Source organism: Gopherus evgoodei, chromosome 9 (assembly GCF_007399415.2).
Source record: "Gopherus evgoodei ecotype Sinaloan lineage chromosome 9, rGopEvg1_v1.p, whole genome shotgun sequence".
NCBI lineage: Eukaryota > Metazoa > Chordata > Testudines > Testudinidae > Gopherus > Gopherus evgoodei.
In genome coordinates, this window is record NC_044330.1 from 60,013,168 (window position 1) to 60,034,404 (window position 21,237).

The window sequence follows — 21,237 nt, forward strand, 5'->3', positions numbered from 1 at the left end:
AATGGCTGGAAGTTCAAGTTAGAAAAATTGAAGTGGAAATAAGGTGTAACTTATGAACGGTGAAAATAATTAATCATCACAACAGCTCACCAAGGGATGTGGGGCATTTTCCTTCACTTGGCATCATTAAATCAAGACTGGATGTCTTTCTTAAAAATAAGCACTAGTTTAAGCACAAGTGATTGGGCTTGAGGCAGGTGCTGCTGGTGAATTTCTGTGGTCTGTTATGAAAAATATTAGATTATGGCCTTAGAAGCAATGAATCTATGAACCATCTTGGTCTGTTTCTACAGTAAGTTTGTTATGACACCAAAAACCTAGAAACCCCCCAATTGGTTCTTTTAGCTTAAAGATGGGTTAAAAAAATCCAAATTTGGTCTCCAACTCTTGCTTATTCTTTCCAAGTGGCTGAGCTGGTTTTTGTTACTTTTATCCCACTTTGGACAACCCTTAGTGTAGACTAGGGGCTCTCAAACTTCACTTCACTGCAACCCCCTTCTGACAACAAAAATTACTACACAATCCCAAGAGTGGGGACCGAAGCCTGAGCCTGCCCAAGGTGGGGAGGATCAAAGCCAAAGCCCAAGGGCTTCAGCCGCAGGCCCCTGCCACCCAGAGTGGAAACCCTCAGGCTTTGGCCCTGGGTGATGGGGCTCAGGCTTTGGCTATGGGCCCCAGCAAGTTTAATGCCAGCCCTGGCAACCCCACTATGGGGTCTTGACCCATAGTTTGAGAACTGCTGGTGTAGACCTTGGTACAATATTCCCCTTCCCCTGCCTGTCAGAAAAGTGCATTCTCCTCCCTGCCACAGCATCTCCCTCCCTCCTTGAGTTTGCATTTGCCTGGGATACTGCTCCAGTTCAGGGCCATCCCCTTCTTCCCCCTCCACCCTCCTCCCCCACATGCCAGGACTCTGGAGGCAGTGTTCTCATTCCCTGAGGCTCCAGCACTTCCCAGCTCTAATGACTCCCTGTTTTATAGAGACAAGGTGGGACTAGCATGGCTACAACAACACTGCATACAACATCTGTGTGTTTTACTCCCCTCAGGTTACCTTCAAAAGGTGCTGAAGAACCACACAGCCCACGCCTGTGATGGGGAGCAACTGGGAGTCATTTGTCCCCACAAGACCTCCATTAGCATCCTATCTGCATTTTATGGGCGTCGAGTGCCCAGCCAGAACCTCTGCCCGAGCACTGGCAATATCTCTGGTGAGAGCACCACGTGTGTGTCTGCCACAGCGCGCCAGGTAAAAGCAAAAACATCCTTGAAATTCACAAGTAACAACATTCTAAGGGACTGCAGGAAACCAGGGCAGTACCATGCATGGAGGTGTTCAGGATGACATGGGATGCTTTTGGGTTCAGGCAAGGGAGATTAGATTGTCTGATCGGGAGCCCCCAAAGTGCCCCCACATCTGCCAGCTGGCCCTCAAACATTGTAGCCTCAGGTCTTATCCAAAAAAATGGTGGGTGGTTTTGGACCTTGTAGTGAACTCCCACCCCTTACCTATACACTCACAAGGAATTTAGGATGCTATTTTACCAGTGGAGTGATGAAAGGTACAGACGCAATGGGACCTTCTGTGATGGATTGGGTGGGATTCACCTCCTAGAACTGCATTTGAGGATATAAACCTAGGAAGAGGCATTACTGATTAATTTTAACCAAGATGAATCTTGGAATAGGCATACAAAAAATTAATTGTGAGAAATTTGTCCATGTTAGGGCTTAACCCAGAGATGAAGGATGGTCCAGTTGCTGGATTGAGATCTTGGGATGCCACTATAATACTCTACCCCCATTAAACTGTCCTTCCTGAGATATAAGTTTCCAGGGTTGTTAAGGAAACGCTAAAGGACACAGATATAACCTTCAGACAAAGAAATTGGCAAAGGCAGTATTGTTTTCCAAAACAAAATAACTAAAATCCCTAATACACTGTATTCTAAAAATTCTAAACAAAACACAAAATCCCCAAGATACAAGTCCCTTGTTTCAAGTTTAAAGAGCATTTAAACCACAATAGTATATAGTTTATGATTCTAAGCAAAGTGCTTTGTTACAAGTGGCTAGTTTGTAACAAATCGCTGACAATAGTTCTTTAAATCAGTGATTCTCAACCTTTCTAGACTACTGTACCCTTTTTAGGTGTCTGATTTGTCTTCTGTACACCAAGTTTCATCTCACTTAAAAATTACTTGCTTACAAAATCAGACATAAAAATGCTGAAGTGTCACAGCACACTTACTGAAAAATTGCTGACTCTCATTTTTACCATATAATTATAAAATAAATCAATTGAATTATAAATATTGTACTTACATTTTAGTGTGACACTTGAGCCTGTTTTTCACTTGTGAGCCTTGTCTGAAGCCCAGCCTTTCTGTCCAGGGCTGAAGCCCTGCTTGCCACCTGCTGATTTTGGCTCTGCACTTGCAATCCCGTCCCATGACCCCCCTGGAGGTTTCAAAACCCAGGTTGAGAAACTTTGATCTAGATGAGTTGAGTAGCCCCTGGAAGACCTTTGAGTACCCCCAGGGGTACACGTGCCCCTGGTTGAGAACCACTGCTTTAAATTTCACATAAGTAAAATAGAATTAAAAGACACGCTTTAGCATACACGTTAAATACTACACTAAAAAATATATTAAAACTGGCAAGCTTACTTTATAAATCCATTGGTATCCCTTTATATTACTACTGCTGCTGTGATAAATCTTTTAGTAATCTTCTTTAATCGCTGTTCAGCTCCTGGTCAGTCAGCTCTGCTCTGCTCCAGTTTTCTTTTCTATGTCTCAGCTTTTCTTACTTCTTTCCTTTGGCATCTCTTGCTGGTTTCCAGTTCTTCCGTCTGCTCCCGACTGAATTCCCCTCTCTCTGACTCGGACTCCAAAACTACCTGCTGGCAGCTGGCCTTTTATGGTGCACTGTGGCTCTCTCCTAATATGTCTTTCTATTCTTAGAAGCAGTTACCTCACTTGCACATGCCCAATATCAACCATTAGTTTAGGAAATGTAAATTTCAGAGATTTAAATACAGAAAGATCATGATTTTTAATTTACTGGGGCTAATATAGAACCAAAGGAAATCATTGTTTTCCTTTGACTCTGGGTACTGAAGCCATGTATGGTGGGGGTGAATGCCAAAGTCATTATTCTTTTCACCCAAGAGATTCTTTAAAAGGTGCTTTTATTGTGTAGAGTCCAATGGCAAAATAATTTTTAAACCTGGTTAAATACTTCCTTAACATTGCACTTTGCTGGGAAGAGATCTGCCTTCATTTGGGCTTATGAAGGAAAGAGATTGTGTGCCAAAGAGTCAGAAAGCCAGATAGAGGCACAGGTTCTTTGACATTAGCAGCAGCTAACTTTTCGTTCTGGGTGTTGCCAATTTAAAGAGGGATGTCTGGATAAGAAACTAGGAGACATGTTGGGCTTTTAAAGCAACTGAACCTTCCCCGTCTCACTAGGTTCTGACAATTACTGTGAAAATTGTTTGAGGTGGGTAGCATCTCTGATCGTCTGGAACAGACAGTGACTTTTCTGACACCAGTTAGATCCTCATCACAATCACAGTGGAACATTATTATTTAGTGACAGGCCATTTATCACCATTTAGTGCAAACTGATCTTCATCCTCTTCTTTTAGTAGAAAGATTCTTGGCTGTCCCAGCTGACATATCAGGGAGTCAAAATGGGGCCATGAGCCTAGACTGATCCTGGGTCTCTGATCTCATGAGTCAGGGGACTTGTGAAATTTTATTGCCTCCTGTTGGCTTATCTTGGGGATAGAATGCAGCTGGATTTTCCTATTGAATTGAGAGCTATGACTTGTTTTGTAGCTGAGCCTACAGTAACACCACTAAACTCCTTTTTACTCACAAGCACCTCCTTGTTCTAGATTCACCAGGACAGTGGAAATCCTTGTCCGTGTGCCTTTGGCTGCCAAGGACAGCTGGACTTGAAGAGAATATTAGAGCAAGAGGTGTGCAGAGCAGCGCAGGAGAACTAAGAGCTGATCGGAACCTTCCTTATAACTTCAGACTGAACCTTTTATAGTACATGTCTCACTAATAAGAGCAACCCTCCATAGGCAGTTAGGAGTGCCCTGGATGTCATGTTCCCTGAGTCATGAATAGAATAAGGAATGAGGCAGACTGGAGATAGCAGTTTTACCATAGCTCAGAGTTATCATAGTTATCCATCCAGAGTTATTCATCACCACTCTTAACATGGGTGACCGTTGGAACAATCCCCTCACCCCTCAGAATCAACTAACTTTCCTGACTGTCTGGAAACCAACCTGATTTCAATGAAAATAATGGTGCTGATAATGAGCATAAATCACACAACTCTTTCAAAGATTCCCCAGCCCAGCAGCTCTAGTTCTTTCTCTGCCATTTCACTTTTGACTTAATAAACACACCAAAGGCTTTTCACCCACGGGTTGGGCTTTCCATTTGCAACTTTTGTTCCCCATCAAACGTCTCACATCAGCCTGAGCTGCCCTTGTGTTGTGCCTCTCTTTAGTTACAATACCCTGGCCCATCAACCCAGCTAGAGGAGAGTATGGGTAATTCCCTGGTTCGCCCCAGGGACTGGATCTCCCTGGCCAGTCCAAGTATGTAAACTAGGAAATATCATCTGGTCCAGCTGCTGATCATTTTAATCATGGATAAGCCTGTGATTCTGTCACAGAGGTCATGGAAGTCATGGATTCCATGACTTTCTGTGACCTCTGGGACTTCCAGAACAGCTGGTATGGCTGACTCCAGGGCCACTTGAACAGATGGTCCCAGGGCCAGCTGCTCCAGTGCCCCATGGCCAGCCACTGGAATGGCCCTGGAGCCAGCTGCTCAGGCTGTCCCCAGGGCCAACTGCATTGGCCATTGCTTGGGTGTCTCCAGGCAGCTGGCTCCAGGGAGCACCCATATACTGGGTGGTGTAGCAGGGAGCACCGAGCCCGAGCCCGAGCCCGAGCCCGAGCCCGAGCCCGAGCCCGAGCCCCCGCCAAATCAGAGAGTCAGTCATGAGTATTTATAGTAAAAGTCATGGACAGTTCACAGACTGTGAATTTTTATTTCTTGTCCGTGACCTGTCCATGACTTTTACCAAAAATACCTGTGACTAAATCTTAGCCTTAATCATGGATCGAAAGGCATAGTATTCACCAACTGACTCCTGCATGGGAACTGAAATGGCTCAGTTGTCTGTTCAGCAAAGTTTACTGGCTTATTTTAGTTGGTCTTTCTGAAACCCCACCCCCATGCTCTGCATAGCCTATGGGGACAGGTAAGGTGATCAGATGTCCTGACTTTATAGGGAGAGTCCCAATATTTGGGGCTTTGTCTTATGTAGGTGCCTATTACCCCCAACTCCCTGTCCCAATTTTTCACACTTGCTGTCTGGTCACCCTAGGAACAGGATCCCTGTGCTTATCCACTCCTGGGTATTTTTTTTCTATGAACACTGAGGATGAGCTGTGACACTAGCTGTGCATATTGCATTATATGTATTATGCTTATTGATTGCAGTGTCCATTGACTTAAGGTACTGAGACTTAAGAGTGAAATGGATCAAAGTTGTTTTCCATTTGTGTCATTACAGATACAGTGTAGAGGGAACCAGTCACCAGGTTTGGAGGCTTATTGAGTTATTTGTCTTTAAGTAGCTATCAGTCCCCTATTCCTGCCACTTGTGGGGCCCACTGACTTTCCCTTACTCACCACAACCAGCATGTAGGGCATTTCTTAGGGAGCTTTCTAAACCAAGTGCTCTGGGGTATGGGCCCTTTTTCTCCATCTCTCATGAGGTCAGAAGGCTGCTGGCCCTTTAAGGGAAGTTCCTATGCTAGACCCATGAAATCATTCAAGCTTCCAGTGATCTCATTGTACACAAAGATGCTAGGATTAGAACCAAAGAAATGGTATGTAAATAAGAGCTCTGGTGTGACACTCCTCCAAGGATCAGCCTAGGGCTAAGTACAATGAATAAGAGACACCTCATAATTTTAGAGAACATTTTCTCACCCGCCCACCTGGGCCCTCAGAGCTATCAGAGACACCACTCTGTGGATTTCATCTCAGCCTAGCACACATATACATTCCAGGTTCCTATCTGCCCCACCACTGGAATCAGTAATGCACTTATCCCAGCAGCCCTCTGTGAGGCAGGGCAGGACTATGGGTACGTCTACACTACAGGATTAGTCTGATTTTACATAAACCGGTTTTATAAAACAGATTGTATAAAGTCGAGTGCACGCGGCCACACTAAGCACATTAATTCGGCGGTGTGTGTCCATGGTCCGAGGCTAGCATTGATTTCCGGAGCGTTGCACTGTGGGTAGCTATTCCATAGCTATCCCATAGTTCCCGCAGTCTCCCCCGCCCCTTAGAATTCTGGGTTGAGAGACCAGTGGCTGATGGGGCAAAAATCATTGTTGCGGGTGGTTCTGGGTAAATGTTGTCAATCATTCCTTCCTCCGGGAAAGCAATGGCAGACAATCATTTCGTGCCCTTTTTCCCTGGATTGCCCTGGCAGGCGTCATAGCATGGCAACCATGGAGCCTGTTCAGCTTTTTTTTTTACAGTCACTGTATGTGTACTGGATGCCGTGGACAGAGGCGATACTCCAGTGCTACACAGCAGCATTCATTTGCTTTTGCATGATAGCAGAGATGATTACCAGTTGTTCTGTACTATTTGCTGATAGTGTAATTTGGCAATGAGATGACAGTTATCTGTTCTTCTGTGCTGTCTGCTGCTGTCATGGGTGCCCCTGTCTGAGATTGGCTGAGGGTGCAAAAGCTAAAACTGGAATGAGTCCCCAAGTCAATCCCTCCTTTAAAAAATAGAGTCAGTCCTGCCTAGAATATGGGGCAAATGTACTAGAGAAGCAGTGTATCAGAGAGTACAGCTGCTCTGTGTCAGATCCTGCAGAAATGATGAGCTACATGCTATTCACAGGGGGTGCCCCTGCAACAACCCCACCCATTACTTCTCTCCTCCCCCAACCTTCCTGGGCTACTGTGGCAATGTCCCCCCCATTTGTGTCATAAAATAATAAAGAATGCAGGAATAAGAAACACTGAGTTTTTAGTGAGATAAAATGAGGGAGAGGCAGCCTCCCGGTGCTATGATAGTCCAGGCAGGACATTAAGCAGTGTGGGGGAGAGGAGCCCAGCATCCCACTGCTATGATAGTCCAGGCAGTACAAAATCTTTTCTTTTCACATGAAAGGGAGAGGGCTGATTGAAGCTCAGCCCCCAGTTGCTATGATGAAGACAGTTACCAGCTGTTTTGTACCATCTACTAGGAATGACCAGGAGTCATTCCTATTTTCACCCAGGTGCCCCCAGCCAGCCTCACCTGAAGACAGCCAGGAGCACTCATAGGTTGATAAGAAGGACAGTTACCAATCCTACTGCACTGTTTGCCACCGGGGAGGGGAGAGGAGCAGATACTTCTCTTCACTGCTGCAGCATCGCATCTACCAGCAGCATTCAGTAAACATAGGGTGACATTGAAAGAAGTCAAGAAATGATTTATTTCCCTTTTCGTTCATGTGGGCGGGGGGGGGGGGGAGTAAATTGACGAGCTATTCCCTGAACCACGCCGGACAATGTGTTTGAACCTACAGGCATTGGGAGCTCATCCAAGAATGCAAATACTTTTCGGAGACTGCTGGGGACTGTGGCATAGCTGGAGTCCTCAGTACCCCCTCCCTCCCTCCCTCCATGAGCATCCATTTGAGTCTCTGGCTTCTCGTTACGCTTGTCAGGCAGCACTGTTTAGCCTGGAGATTTTTTTTTCAAATGCTTTGGCATTTTGTCTTCTGTAACGGAGCTTTGATAGAACAGATTTGTCTCCCCATACAGCAATCAGATTCAGTATCTCCCGTACAGTCCATGCTGGAGCTCTTTTTGGATTTGGGACTGCATTGCCACCCATGCTGATCAGAGCTCCACGCTGGGCAAACAGGAAATGAAAAGTAAAATTTCACAGGGCTTTTCCTGTTTACCTGGCCACTGCATCCGAGTTCAGATTGCTGTCCAGAGCGGTCACAGTGGCACACTGTGGGATACTGCGTGGAGGCCAATACTGTCGATTTGCGGCCACACTAAACCTAATCCGATATGGTAATACCGATTTTAGCGCTACTCCTCTTGTCGGGGAGGAGTACAGAAACAGATTTAAAGAGCCCTTTATATCAATATAAAGGGCCTTGTAGTGTGGACGGGTACAGCGTTAAATTGGTTTAAACACGTAGTGTAGACCAGGCCTATATATCTCAGTTTACAAGGTGAGGAATTAAGGCTCAGAGAGATTAAGGAGTTTGTCCACAGTAACAGATGAGGGAATCAAACCCAGGTCTCCCCCAGCCCAGACAAATGCTCTAATCACCAAACCATCCTTCTTCTCTGCTGCATGCCTGGCTTGTCTGCTGGGGTCTAGCCCTGAACTGATCCAAGATTGTCTCCAGGGCAGGGCCTGCTTTAGCCAGCGCGGCGCCCGATTCTTGGGGCATGTACTCTCCGGGGCAGCCGCACTTGCCACTCTCGGGTCGGGGGACCAGGGCTGCGGGGTTGCAGGGCTCCGGTCGAAGGAGTGGGGATGCGGGGTTGCAGGGCTCCAGCTGGGGTAGTGGGGTCGCGGGACTTGCAGCACTCCGGCAGGGGGAGCGGGACCGCAGGGTTGCGGGGCTCCAGCCGGGACACCGGGGCTGTGGGGTTGCGGGGCTCTGGCCGGGGTAGCGAGGCCGTGGGACTTACTGTGCTCAACCTGGGAAGCGGGACTGCAGGGTTGCGGGGCTCTGGCTGGGTAGCGGAGCCACAGGGTTGCAGATCTCTGACCGGGAGAGCGGGGCTGGGGGGTTGCGGGGCTCCAGCTGAGGTAGTGGGACAGCGGGACTTTCCGCACTCAGCCGGGGGAGCGGGACCTCGGGTTTGTGGGGTTCTGGCCTGGAGAGCTGGACTGCGGGGTTCCGGGGCTATGGCCAGCAGGGCCGGCTTTAGCCTATTCCACCAATTCCCCCGAATTGGGCCCCACGCCTAAGAGGACCCCGGCCCTAGTGAGAATCCCTTCCGGGCTAGAGGTGCCTTTTTAATTTTTACTCACCAGGCGGTGCTCTGGGTCTTCAGTGGCGGGTTCTTCACTCGCTATGGGTCTTCGACGGCACTTCGGCGGTGGGTCCTTCCTTTGCTCTGGGTCTTTGGTGGCAGGTCCTTCAGTGCTGTCAAGGACCTGGAGCGAGTGAAGAACCCATTGCCAAAGTGCCGCCAAAGACTCGGAGCACTATCCAGTGAGTACAAGCCCCACATGTTGTTTTACATGTGTTTTTTTTTTCAGTCATCCCTGTCGAGGCCCGTCAAAATTGTTCAAAATGGGCCCCGCGCTTCCTAAAGCAGGCCCCGGCTGCAGGGAATACATCACATCTCTCTATGTGAGACAGAGGCATGTATATCTATCATTCTCTATAGAGATAGAAAGATAGTCATGTACCTTTATTTGCTATTTTTCTCACTGTCTCTGATACTATGGGATAGTATTAAAATGGAAAAAAAGTCAATGATGGTTATGAAGGAGATTAGAGAGATACAAAGGCAGATAGTAAACAGTCAGGATGAAAGTTTTAGAGTTCACTTAAATAGCTGAAAGCTAAGAAATAAAAATGGTGACATAAGATGACCAACGCCAGGTTTAATTTTTAAAACAAATTTTACTTAACATTTTCTACTGATGCCCAGGCAAATTTCTGTCTATGCAGAGCCCTTCCCTTCTATGGTGACACTGAATACACAATGTCAAGTAACACACAGACTGAAACAATGTTAATGTCAGCTTTTGCCTTTTGGCCCGGCTCCCAAACCCCGCTCCCCAGGCAGGAGCCCCGTAGCCCCGCTCTCCAGGTTGGAGCCCCGCAACCCCGTATCCCCGCTCTTCCAGCCAGCACCCGGCAACCCCACTATCCCACTCCCCCAGCTGCAGCTCGGTAAGTCCCATGGCCCCGCTACCTCGGCCAGAGCCCCGTAACCCCGCAGCCCCCCTCTCCGGCCAGAGCACCACAACCCTGCAGCACCGCTACCCTGCCAGAGACCCCCAACCCCGCGGTCCCGCTACCCAGGCCGGAGGACAGCAAGTCCCGCTACATCGGCCAGAGCCCAGCAACTCCGTGGTCCCACTCCCCCAGCCACAGCATGGCAAGTCCCACGGCCCTGCTCTCCCGGCCGGAGCCCCGTGACCTCGCGGTCCGGCTCCCCTGGCAGAGCATGGCAAGTCCCATGGCCCCGCTACCATGGCCAGAGTCCCGAAACCCCGCGGTCCCGTTCCCCTGGCCGGAGCCTCGCAACCTTGCGGTGCAACCAGGTTTCTGCCAATCTCCCTGCTACAGTCTCTTATCTATTCAGAATTGTGAGAAAGAAAAAAGGCGGTTATAGTCTTTTAATTTGTTTTTCTTATTTGCATATGTGTACCTGCTGGAAGTAGCTTAAATTGTGTTTCTGCTGGAGAAAGCTTCTTTCTATTGTCTATAAGCTAGAAAAACCCTGTATATTTACCATCTTGATTACAGAGACAGTTTTTATGTTTTTCCTTCTTTGTTAAAGTTTTCCTCTTTTTTTTTTAGAATCTAATTGATTTATTTTGGTTATCTTTTGTAAGACTCCAGGGAAGGGAGTCTGTACTCACCAGGGAATTGGTGGGAGAAAGGAAAGGGAGGAGGGAAGAAAAACCTGCTCTCGGCGTTTATCTGTGTATCTCTCTCTGGGAAAGAAGGGAGTGGGGAGTGGTGATTCAAGGATTTGAATCACGGTGGTCTCCTAGTGTAACCAGGGAGGAAGAAAGGAGGGGGGAAGGGAAATGGCTTATTCCCCTTTGTTGTGAGACTCAAGGAATCTGGGTCTTGGGGTCCCCAGGGAAGGTTTTGGGGGGACCAGAGGGTATCAGGCCCTAGAAATTCCTGATTGGTAGCAGCGCTACAGAATCTAAGCTGATAATTAAGCTTAGAGGACTTTATGCTAGTACCCATATCCTGGACACTAAGGTCCAGATTTGGGAATTATACTATGACATGGTGGCAGCGTGTGGGAAAGATAAGAATCCAAAAGCCAGTAAGATTATAAAATTTCTTTTTCTCTGCCTGCTGCTTGTAGCAGAGAGAGGGTTTTCAAAACTACAGCCAGAGATTTTTTTTTCCTTGCTCCGTTCTGGCTGTGCATAGATATGGCCTCAGGCAAAGGCCATTAAGTTTAACAGGGGTCTTTTGTTAGACAATAGAACTCCAGCTGTGAGTCAACTACACCAGCAGAACACACATGCAAATGAAGGTTTTTCTTTTGTTTTAATTTTATTCGGAAGGCTTGTTAGAAAGACTCTGTTGCTAGCACCAGAGAAGGCAGCAGAGGAACAGCAGTTCAAGCAATAAACACCAGAGGGCACCCCAACTCAAGAAAGCAGGAACCATGACTACCAAGGATGCCCTGAAACAGGAGCAAGCGAGATTGGAGGCAGAGGAACAAATCAAAGACCCAGAGCACAAGCAAGATATGGAAAAAAAATACAAGAACTAGAAATAAAACAAAAGGAGATGGAGCTAAGAGAAAGAGAAAGAGAGGCGGCCCACAAAAGAGAAGAAGAAGACAGAGAGGCTGCCCACAGGAGGGAGCTGGAACTCCAAAGGGAAGCCCACCAGCAGGCCCTGGAATTAGGAAAGGCTAAGCAACAGAACCCAGCCAATTCTAACAACACTTCTCCAATTATGGTTCCACATCCCAAGAAATTTCCCACCTATAAGGCAGGTGACGACACTGAGGCCTTCTAGAAAATTTTGAAAGAGCCTGCCTTGGGTACAGCATCCCTGAAGACCAGTACATGATAGAGCTGAGACCACAGCTCGGTGGACCTTTAGCAGAGGTGGCGGCTGAAATGCCTAAGGAGAAAATGAACGACTATAAACTTTTTCAAACCAAGGCTAGATACCGAATGGGGATAACACCTGAACATGCCCGTCGGTGGTTCAGAGCCCTAAAATGGAAACCAGAGGTGTCATTCCCTCGACATGCCTACCCACATTGCAAAGAATTATGAAGCCTGGATATCAGGAACAAAGGTTAACAATCTGGATGAGCTGCACCTCCTGATACAAATGGAGTAGTTCTTAGATGGTGTTCCTGAGTACATCCTAGATCGGAAACCCAAAACGGTAATCGAGGCGGGGGAGATTGGAGCCAAATGGATGGAAGTGGAAGAAAAGAAACAAGCTACTGTCAAGGGGAGCGAATACCCCAGGGGGCACACCGACAATAAACCCTATAACCGAGGGCAGCACAAGACCCCACCGACAACCCAAGGAAAGCCACGAACGCCCTATTCTTCCACCTCACCAGTCTCCAGTAACCCACCTCGGCCCAGTGACCAGTCAGCTGGGCGATGCTTTAAATGTAATGAACTGGGACATATCAAGACCAACTGCCCAAAGAACCCCAACCGAGTGCAGTTCATTACACCACCATCACACCAAAGATCCCCAGGCCCAGATGCCTCTCAAATACCCTTGGAGCGAAGGGAAAATTTGAGAGTGGGCGGAAAGAAGGTTACTGCGTGGAGAGACATGGGGGCACAAGTGTCAGCTATCCACCAATCCTTCGTAGACTCCAAATTCATCAACCCAGAGGCCCAAATGACAATTTACCCCTTCATGTCACAAGCTGTAGACTTGCCTGCAGCTGAACTGCCTGTCCAGTACAAAGGCTGGTCAGGAATGTGGACTTTTGCAGTCTATGACAATTATTCCATCCCAATGCTACTGGGGGAAGATTTGGCCAACCAAGTAAAGCGGGCCAAGAGAGTGGGAATGGTTACACGTAGGCAAACCAGGCAAGCTTCCAGACCCATTCCTGTTCCTGAGCCGTCCACAAGGGCCCCGTCTGTGTTACAAGAGACCCAGTCAGAGGTAGTGGACCTAGATCCCATGCCAACTACGGAAACAGCCACAGTGCTTCCCATCCCAGACCAGGAACTGGAAAAGCAGCTAGCACCAGAACCGTTGTCAGCACTGACGACAGTGATTGCAAACCCATCTTCAACCACAAAGCCAGAAGGCGCCAGCAAGCTTGAACTGATCAAAGCAGCAGACAACCACACCCAAGAGGCTCAGCCAGAGCCTGAAATACCACCTGGTGCACCAGCGGAAAGCGGTTCACCAGCAACGGAAACAACCCCATCACCTACATCACTTCCAGAGGGACCAAGCCTAAGTCCACAGTCTAAGGAAGAACTGGTGTCTCCAGCTTCAAGGAAACAGTTCCAGACTGAGCAGGAAGCAGATGACAGCCTTCAGAAAGCTTGGACAGTGGCACGGAGCACCCCACCGCCTCTCAGCTCTTCTAATCAATCCCAGTTTGTTGTAGAACAAGGACTCTTATACAAGGAGACTCTTTCTGGTGGACACCAGGAAGACTGGTATCAGCAAAAACAGTTGGTGGTTCCAGCTAAGTACCGGGAAAAGCTCTTAAGCTTAGCCCATGATCATCCTAGTGGCCATGCTGGGGTGAACAGAACCAAAGACCGGTTGGGGAAGTCCTTCCACTGGGAGGGGATGGGCAAGGACGTTGCCAAGTATGTCCGGTCTTGTGAGGTGTGCCAAAGAGTGGGAAAACCCCAAGACCAGGTCAAGGCCCCTCTCCAGCAACTTCCCATAATTGAGGTCCCATTTCAGCGAGTAGCTGTGGATATTCTGGGTCCTTTCCCAAAATAGACACCCAGAGGAAAGCAGTACATACTGACTTTCATGGACTTTGCTACCCGATGGCCGGAAGCAGTAGCTCTAGGCAATACCAGGGCTAACGCTGTGTGCCAGGCCCTAACAGACATTTTTGCCAGGGTAGGTTGGCCCTCCGACTTCCTTACAGATTCAGGATCTAATTTCCTGGCAGGGACCATGAAAAAACTATGGGAAACTCATGGGGTGAACCACTTGGTTGCCACCCTGTACCACCATCAAACCAATGGCCTGGTGGAAAGGTTTAATGGAACTTTGGGGGCCATGATAAGTAAATTCGTCAATGAACACTCCAATGACTGGGATCTAGTGTTGCAGCAGTTACTTTTTGCCTACAGAGCTGTACCACATCCCAGTTCAGGGTTTTCACTGTTTGAACTTGTGTATGGTCACGAGGTTAAGGGGCCATTACAGTTGGTGAAGCAGCAATGGGAGGGGCTTACGCCTTCTCCAGGGACCAATATTCTGGACTTTGTAAGCAACCTACAAAACACCCTCCGACACTCTTTAGCCCTTGCTAAAGAAAACCTAAAGGATGCTCAGGAAGAGCAAAATGCCTGGTATGACAGACATACCAGAGAGCATTCCATCAAGGTAGGAGACCAGGTTATGGTCTTGAAGGCACAACAGACCCATAAGATGGAAGCATCATGGGAAGGGCCATGCACGGTCCAAGAGCTCCTGGGAGCTGTTAACTACCTCATAGCATTTCCCAATTCCTCCCTAAAGCCCAGAGTGTATCATGTTAATTCTCTCAAGCCCCTTTATTCCAGAGACTTACAGGTTTGCCAGTTTACAATCCAGGGAGGAGAGGACACTGAGTGGACTGACGGTGTCTACTATGAAGGGAAAAAAGACGGTGGCGTGGAAGAGGTGAACCTCTCAACCACCCTGGACCATCTACAGCGGCAACAAATCAAGGAGCTGTGCACTAGCTTCGCCCCATTGTTCTCAGCCACCCCAGGACAGACTGAACGGGCATACCACTCCATTGACACAGGTAATGCTCACCCAATTAGAACCCCACCCTACCGGGTGTCCCCTCATGCCCAAGCTGCTATAGAATGGGAGATCCAGAACATGCTACAGATGGGTATAATATGCTCATCTACCAGTGCATGGGCATCTCCAGTGGTTCTGGTACCCAAACCAGATGGGGAAATACATTTTTGCATGGACTACCGTAAGCTAAATGCGGTAACTTGTCCAGACAACTATCCAATGCCACGCACTGATGAGCTATTGGAGAAGTTGGGACGTGCCCAATTCATATCTACAATAGACTTAACCAAGGGGTACTGGCAAGTACCGCTAGATGAACCTGCCAAGGAAAGGTCAGCATTCATCACCCATGTGGGGGTGTATGAATTTAATGTACTTCCTTTCGGGCTGCAAAATGCACCTGCCACGTTCCAGAGGCTGGTTGATTTTCTACTAGCAGGACTGGGCAAATATGCAGTTGCCTACCTCGATGATGTGGCTATCTTTTCTGACTCCTGGCCCGAACACCTAGAACACCTGGAAAAGGTCTTTGAGCCCATCAGGCAGGCCGGACTAACTGTTAAGGCCAAAAAGTGTCAAATAGGCCAAAACAGAGTGACTTACCTGGGACACCAGGTGGGTCGAGGAACCATAAACCCCATACAGGCCAAGGTGGATGCTATCCAAAAGTGGCCTGTCGCAAAGTCAAAGAAACAGGTCCAATCCTTCTTAGGCTTGGCCGGGTATTACAGGCGATTTGTGCCACACTACAGCCAAATCGCTGCCCCACTGACCGACCTGACCAAAAAGACCCAGCCGAATGCAATCAAGTGGACCCATGAGTGTCAAAAGGCCTTTACCCAGATTAAGGCGATGCTCATGTCTGACCCTGTGCTAAGGGCCCCGGACTTTGACAAACCATTCCTAGTAACCACAGATGCATCTGAGCATGGTATAGGAGCAGTTCTCATGCAGGAAGGACCGGATCACAACTTCCATCCTGTCGTGTTTCTCAGCAAGAAACTGTCTGAGAGGGAAAGTCACTAGTCAGTCAGTGAAAAAGAATGCTACGCCATTGTGTACGCCCTGGAAAAGCTACACCCATATGTTTGGGGACGGCGGTTCCAGCTACAAACCGACCATGCTGCACTAAAGTGGCTTCATACTGCCAAGGGGAACAACAAAAAACTGCTTCGATGGAGTTTATAGATTCATAGATTCTAGGGTCAGAAGGGACCAATGTGATCATCTAGTCCGACCCCCTGCACAAAGCAGGCCACAGAACCCTACCCATCCACTTCTGTAACAAACCCCTAACCTATGCCTGAGTTACTGAAGTCTTCAAATTGTGGTCTGAAGACCTCAAGCTGCAGAGAATCCACCAGCAAGTGACCCATGCTGCAGGAGAAGGTGAAAAACCTCCAGGGCCTCTGCCAATCTGCCCCGGAGGAAAATTCCTTCCCGACCCCAAATATGGCGATCAGCTAAACCCTGAGCATGTGGGCAAGACTCACCAGCCAGCACTCAGGAAAGAATTCTCTGCAGTAACTCAGATCCCATCCCATCCAACATCCCATCACCAACCACTGGGCATACTTATCTGGCGATAATCAAAGATCAATTGCCAAAATTAGGTTCTCCCATCATACCATCCCTTCCATAAACTTATCAAGCTTAATCTTGAACCCAGATATGTCTTTTGCCCCAACTACTCCCCTTGGAAGGCTGTTCCAGAACTTCACTCCTCTAATGGTTAGAAACCTTCGTCTAATTTCAAGTCTAAACTTCCTAGTGTCCAGTTTATACCCATTCGTTATGTGTCTGCATTCGTACTAAGCTTAAATAATTCCTCTCCCTCCCTAATATTAATCCCTCTGATATATTTATAAAGAGCAAGCATATCCCCACTCAGCCTTCTTTTGGCTAGACTAAACAAGCCAAGCTCTTTGGGTCTCCTTTCATATGACAGGTTTTCCATTCCTCGGATCATCCTAGTAGCCCGTCTCTGAACCTGTTCCAGTTTGAATTCATCCTTCTTAAACATGGGAGACAAGAACTACACACAGTATTCCAGGTGGGATCTCACCAGCGCCTTATATAACGGTACTAACACCTCCTTATCTTTGCTGGAAATACCTCGCCTAGTGCATCCTAAAACCGCATTAGGTTTTTTAATGGCCATATCACATTGGCGGATCATAGTCATCCTGTGATCTACCAATACCCCAAGGTCCTTTTCCTCCTCTGTTGCTTCCAACTGATGTGTCCCCAATCTATATCTAAAGTTCTTATTATTAATCCCTAAGTGCATGACCTTGCACTTTTCACTATTAAATTTCATCCTATTACTATTACTCCAGTTTACAAGGTCGTCCAGATCTTCCTGTGTAATATCCCAGTCCTTCTCCATGTTAGCAATACCCCCCAGCTTTGTGTCATCCATGAATTTTATTAGCACATTCCCGCTTTTTGTGCCAAGATCGGTAATAAAAAGGTTAAAAGTTTAGCTTTCCAAGATTTTGATTTTGAAATTCAACACATTTCAGGAGCTTCTAACAAAGTAGCTGATGCACTCTCTCATGAAAGTTTCCCAGAATCCACTAGTTGAAATTTGTCCTTGTAGAATGTAGAAAGTCTTGTAGTTTACTTACTTAGTAGTATATGTAAAGGTGTATGTGTTGTATTAATCTGTTTATTCTAAAGTTATAGGAAGAAATCACCGCCAGTGAGGTTCCCCACTGTCTGCGATTTGGGGGGCGTGTCATAAACAGATAGCTAAGGGTTAATATCTCTTTCACCTGTAAAGGGTTAACAAACAGTGACCTGCAACACCTGACCAGAGGACCAATCAGGAGACAAGATATTTTCAAATCTCGTGTGGAGGAAAGCCTTTGTTTGTGGGTTTTGGGTTTGGCTTTGTTCTCTCTGGCTCCTGGACGGGACTAGAGGTGCAACCAGGTTTCTGCCAATCTCCCTGCTACAGTCTCTTATCTATTCGGAATTGTGAATAAGAAAAAAGGCGGTTATAGTCTTTTAATTTGTTTTTCTTATTTGCATATGTGTACTTGCTGGAAGTAGCTTAAATTGTGTTTCTGCTGGAGAAAGCTTCTTTCTATTGTCTATAAGCTAGAAAAACCCTGTATATTTACCATCTTGATTACAGAGACAGTTTTTATGTTTTTCCTTCTTTATTAAAATTTCTCTCTTTTTTTTAGAATCTAATTGATTTTTTTTGGTTATCTTTTGTAAGACTCCAGGGAAGGGAGTCTGTACTCACCAGGGAATTGGTGGGAGAAAGGAAAGGGAGGAGGGAAGAAAAACCTGCTCTCGGCGTTTATCTGTGTATCTCTCTCCGGGGAAGAAGGGAGGGGAAGTGGTGATTCAAGGATTTGAATCACGGTGGTCTCCTAGTGTAACCAGGGATGAAGAAAGGAGGGGGGAAGGGAAATGGCTTATTCCCCTTTGTTGTGAGACTCAAGAAATCTGGGTCTTGGGGTCCTCAGGGAAGGTTTTGGGGGGACCAGAGGGTATCAGGCCCTAGAAATTCCTGATTGGTAGCAGCGCTACAGAATCTAAGCTGGTAATTAAGCATAGAGGACTTTATGCTAGTACCCATATCCTGGACGCTAAGGTCCAGATTTGGGAATTATACTATGACAGGCCCCGCACTGGCTAAACTGGCCCTGGAAGAGCTGTTGTAGAAATTCTGTGGCTGCTTAACTGACATGCACCAAGCCCAAGCAGACTGTCTTTCCCACGGCAAAGAAGAAACCATGATGGTAATTGGGAGACCATTATAATGATCTTTCAGTTCTCTTTCTATGAGAAGGACAAGTACAGGAATTTAGAGACTGGCAGACTGGATCAGATATGAGGCCCTCGCAGGGCTGGCTTTAGCCAGGGTGGAGCCCGATTCGTGGAGCATGTACTCTCCGGGCGGTACTTCGGACTTCTGCGCTCCGGTGGTGGTAGCGGGGCCGCAGGAGCGGTGCAGCCGCACTTGCCACTCTCGGGCCGGAGTCTAGGGCCGCGGGGTTGTGGGGCTCCAGCCAAAGGAGGGAGGTGCGGGGCTCTGCCCGGGGTAGCGGGGCCACGGGACTTGCCACGCTCAACCTGGGGAGCGAGACCGCGGGATTGCAGGGATCCGATTGAGAGAGGGGGCCGCTGGGTTGTGGAGCTCTGGCCTGGGGAGCAGGACTGCGGAACTTGCCACACTCGGCCGGAGGAGCGCGACCGCGGGGTTGCGGGAATCCGTCCGGGAAAGCAAGGCTACAGGGTTGCGGGACTTGCCACCCTTGGCCTGGGGAGCGGGGCTGCGGGGCTCCGGCCGGGAGAGCGGAGCCAAAAGGCAAAAGCTGCCATTAACATTGTTTCAGTCTGTGTGTTACTTGACATCGTGTATTCAGTGTCACCATAGAAGGGAAGGGCTCTGCATAGACAGAAATTTGCCTGGGCATCAGTAGAAAATGTTAAGTAAAATTTGTTTTAAAAATTAAACCTGGCGCTTTGTCATCTTATGTCACCATTTTTATTTCTTAGCTTTCAGCTATTTAAGTGAACTCTAAAACTTTCATCCTGACTGTTTACTATCTGCCTTTGTATCTCTCTAATCTCCTTCATAACCATCATTGACTTTTTTCCATTTTAATACTATCCCATAGTATCAGAGACAGTGAGAAAAATAGCAAATAAAGGTACATGACTATCTTTCTATCTCTATAGAGAATGATAGATATACATGCCTCTGTCTCACATAAAGAGATGTGATGTATTCCCTGCAGGCAGGGCAGTAGCTAACCACTCTCATTTCCTAGTCTACCTTTGCGTCTCATCACCTCTACTAAGCATCCTGGATTTCACAGGCTGCCTGCTTTTTGGGCTAGTCATAAAGACCAGGCTTTGGCAAATGCCTTGTCTTGGTGTGTGGGGTCACACTGAAACAAGTGGAGTCTGCTTTGAAAGATGCAGGGCAAATATAACACCAGATCAGAATGACCTGATTGGAAACCCAGCCCTCAGACAGTGGAGTCCTGTCAGAGGCCTTGTATTTCATGTTGCACTTTTCTACTGTCATATATAGTGTAGACTCTTGCCAGCACTGGTTTTAGAAACAATGGACACTTGAAAGAGTCTGCATGGGCACTGCAGTAGAGGAGACACAGAGAGTCAGATATGGCCCAGAAGTGAAACAGCAACTCTTATAAATTTTGGAGTGTCTGGAACTCTAAGGCCTCTTTTCCTGCACATGTGCCTTTCGGCTGTGGTTTCATGACTAAGTTCAGTACTAACCCCTCATTGTACATGAGGATCTGTAAGTGTTAATACAGAATTCTTGAAGTGAACACTATGCTACCACCCATGCTGTGAGCCTTAAGCTGTAATTGATACAATGTAAACAAACGCTATAAGATGTTAAGTGACTTTCACTTCATTGTAACAGCAATGGCTCCTAGGAACAGACCCCAACCCTCTGTGATTAAAGGGCTGGGAGTCTCAAATGAATTAGCACACACTCCGAAAGTGGTGGAGACAGTAAATTAAAATATGGTTAAGATATGGAGTGTATGTTGTTGAATGCTTGATGTACATGAACGGTTGGGGAGGTGCCAGCCTAGAAAGGGAGTATCCATTGGCCGACGAAAGTGTCAAGTGGACCACCAGGCAACCTCCGGAGAGTAAACTGGGATCCACCCCAACACCTGGAAGGATGAGAAACACAAACTTTGGAGAGTGTGGAGCCACCAGGAATGTGCCATCTGCTGATTGAGTCAGCAACAGCAGGATGAAACAGCTCCCATAGGCTAACATAGGAATTAATTCCTATAAGAATGGACTCTAAAGACTGAGGACTTGAGTCTCTGGTTCTGCTGCCAACCTCCAGGAGCATCAGGTGCATCTGACACAGACTCGGCTCCATCCTCATGACCAAGATACCTGGCCAGTAACTTGGCATGAGCAACTTCTAGGCTGGTAACTATAACACTTATACAGAACTTGAATGAATGAATTGTGACAAAGTTCCTCCTTTATCTTGGTGGGTCCTGCACTTATTGGCGGATTTGTTCACCTCAGAGATCTTCCTCTCTGGTGGAACCCACAGTCTGGGTCAACTCCTCCTGTGTCTGATCAGGAGTTGGGAGGTTTGGGGGGAACCCGGGCCTGTCCTCTTCTCCGGGTTCCAGCCCAAGGCCCTGTGGATTGCAGTTGTCTATAGTGCCTCCTGTAACAGCTGCATAACAGCTACAACTCCCTAGGCTACTTCCCCATGGACTCCTCCAAACACCTTCTTTATCCTCACCACAGGAACTTCCTCTTGGTGTCTGATAATGCTTGATTGTCTGATAATTCCACAATCCTTCAGTAGCACAGCCTCTCAATCTCAGCTCCTTGCGCCTCTTGCTCCCAGCTCCTCACAAGCACTTGGTCTCCTCTGGCTGACTGGAGTGAGCTCCTTTTTAAACCCAGTTGCCATGA

The 21,237-nt window shown here is 47.6% G+C and overlaps 1 protein-coding gene across 1 annotated transcript in view; it reads left to right on the top strand.

The window, feature by feature from the left end:
* Window positions 1–21,237, top strand: part of LOC115657541 (protein eva-1 homolog C-like) — a 58,251-nt gene that overhangs the window by 18,613 nt on the left and 18,401 nt on the right. The window contains exon 2 of the mRNA XM_030575525.1: window positions 1,050–1,249. Within this exon, the coding sequence (XP_030431385.1) occupies window positions 1,050–1,249 (200 nt within the window). The remainder of the gene's footprint in view (window positions 1–1,049; window positions 1,250–21,237) is intronic.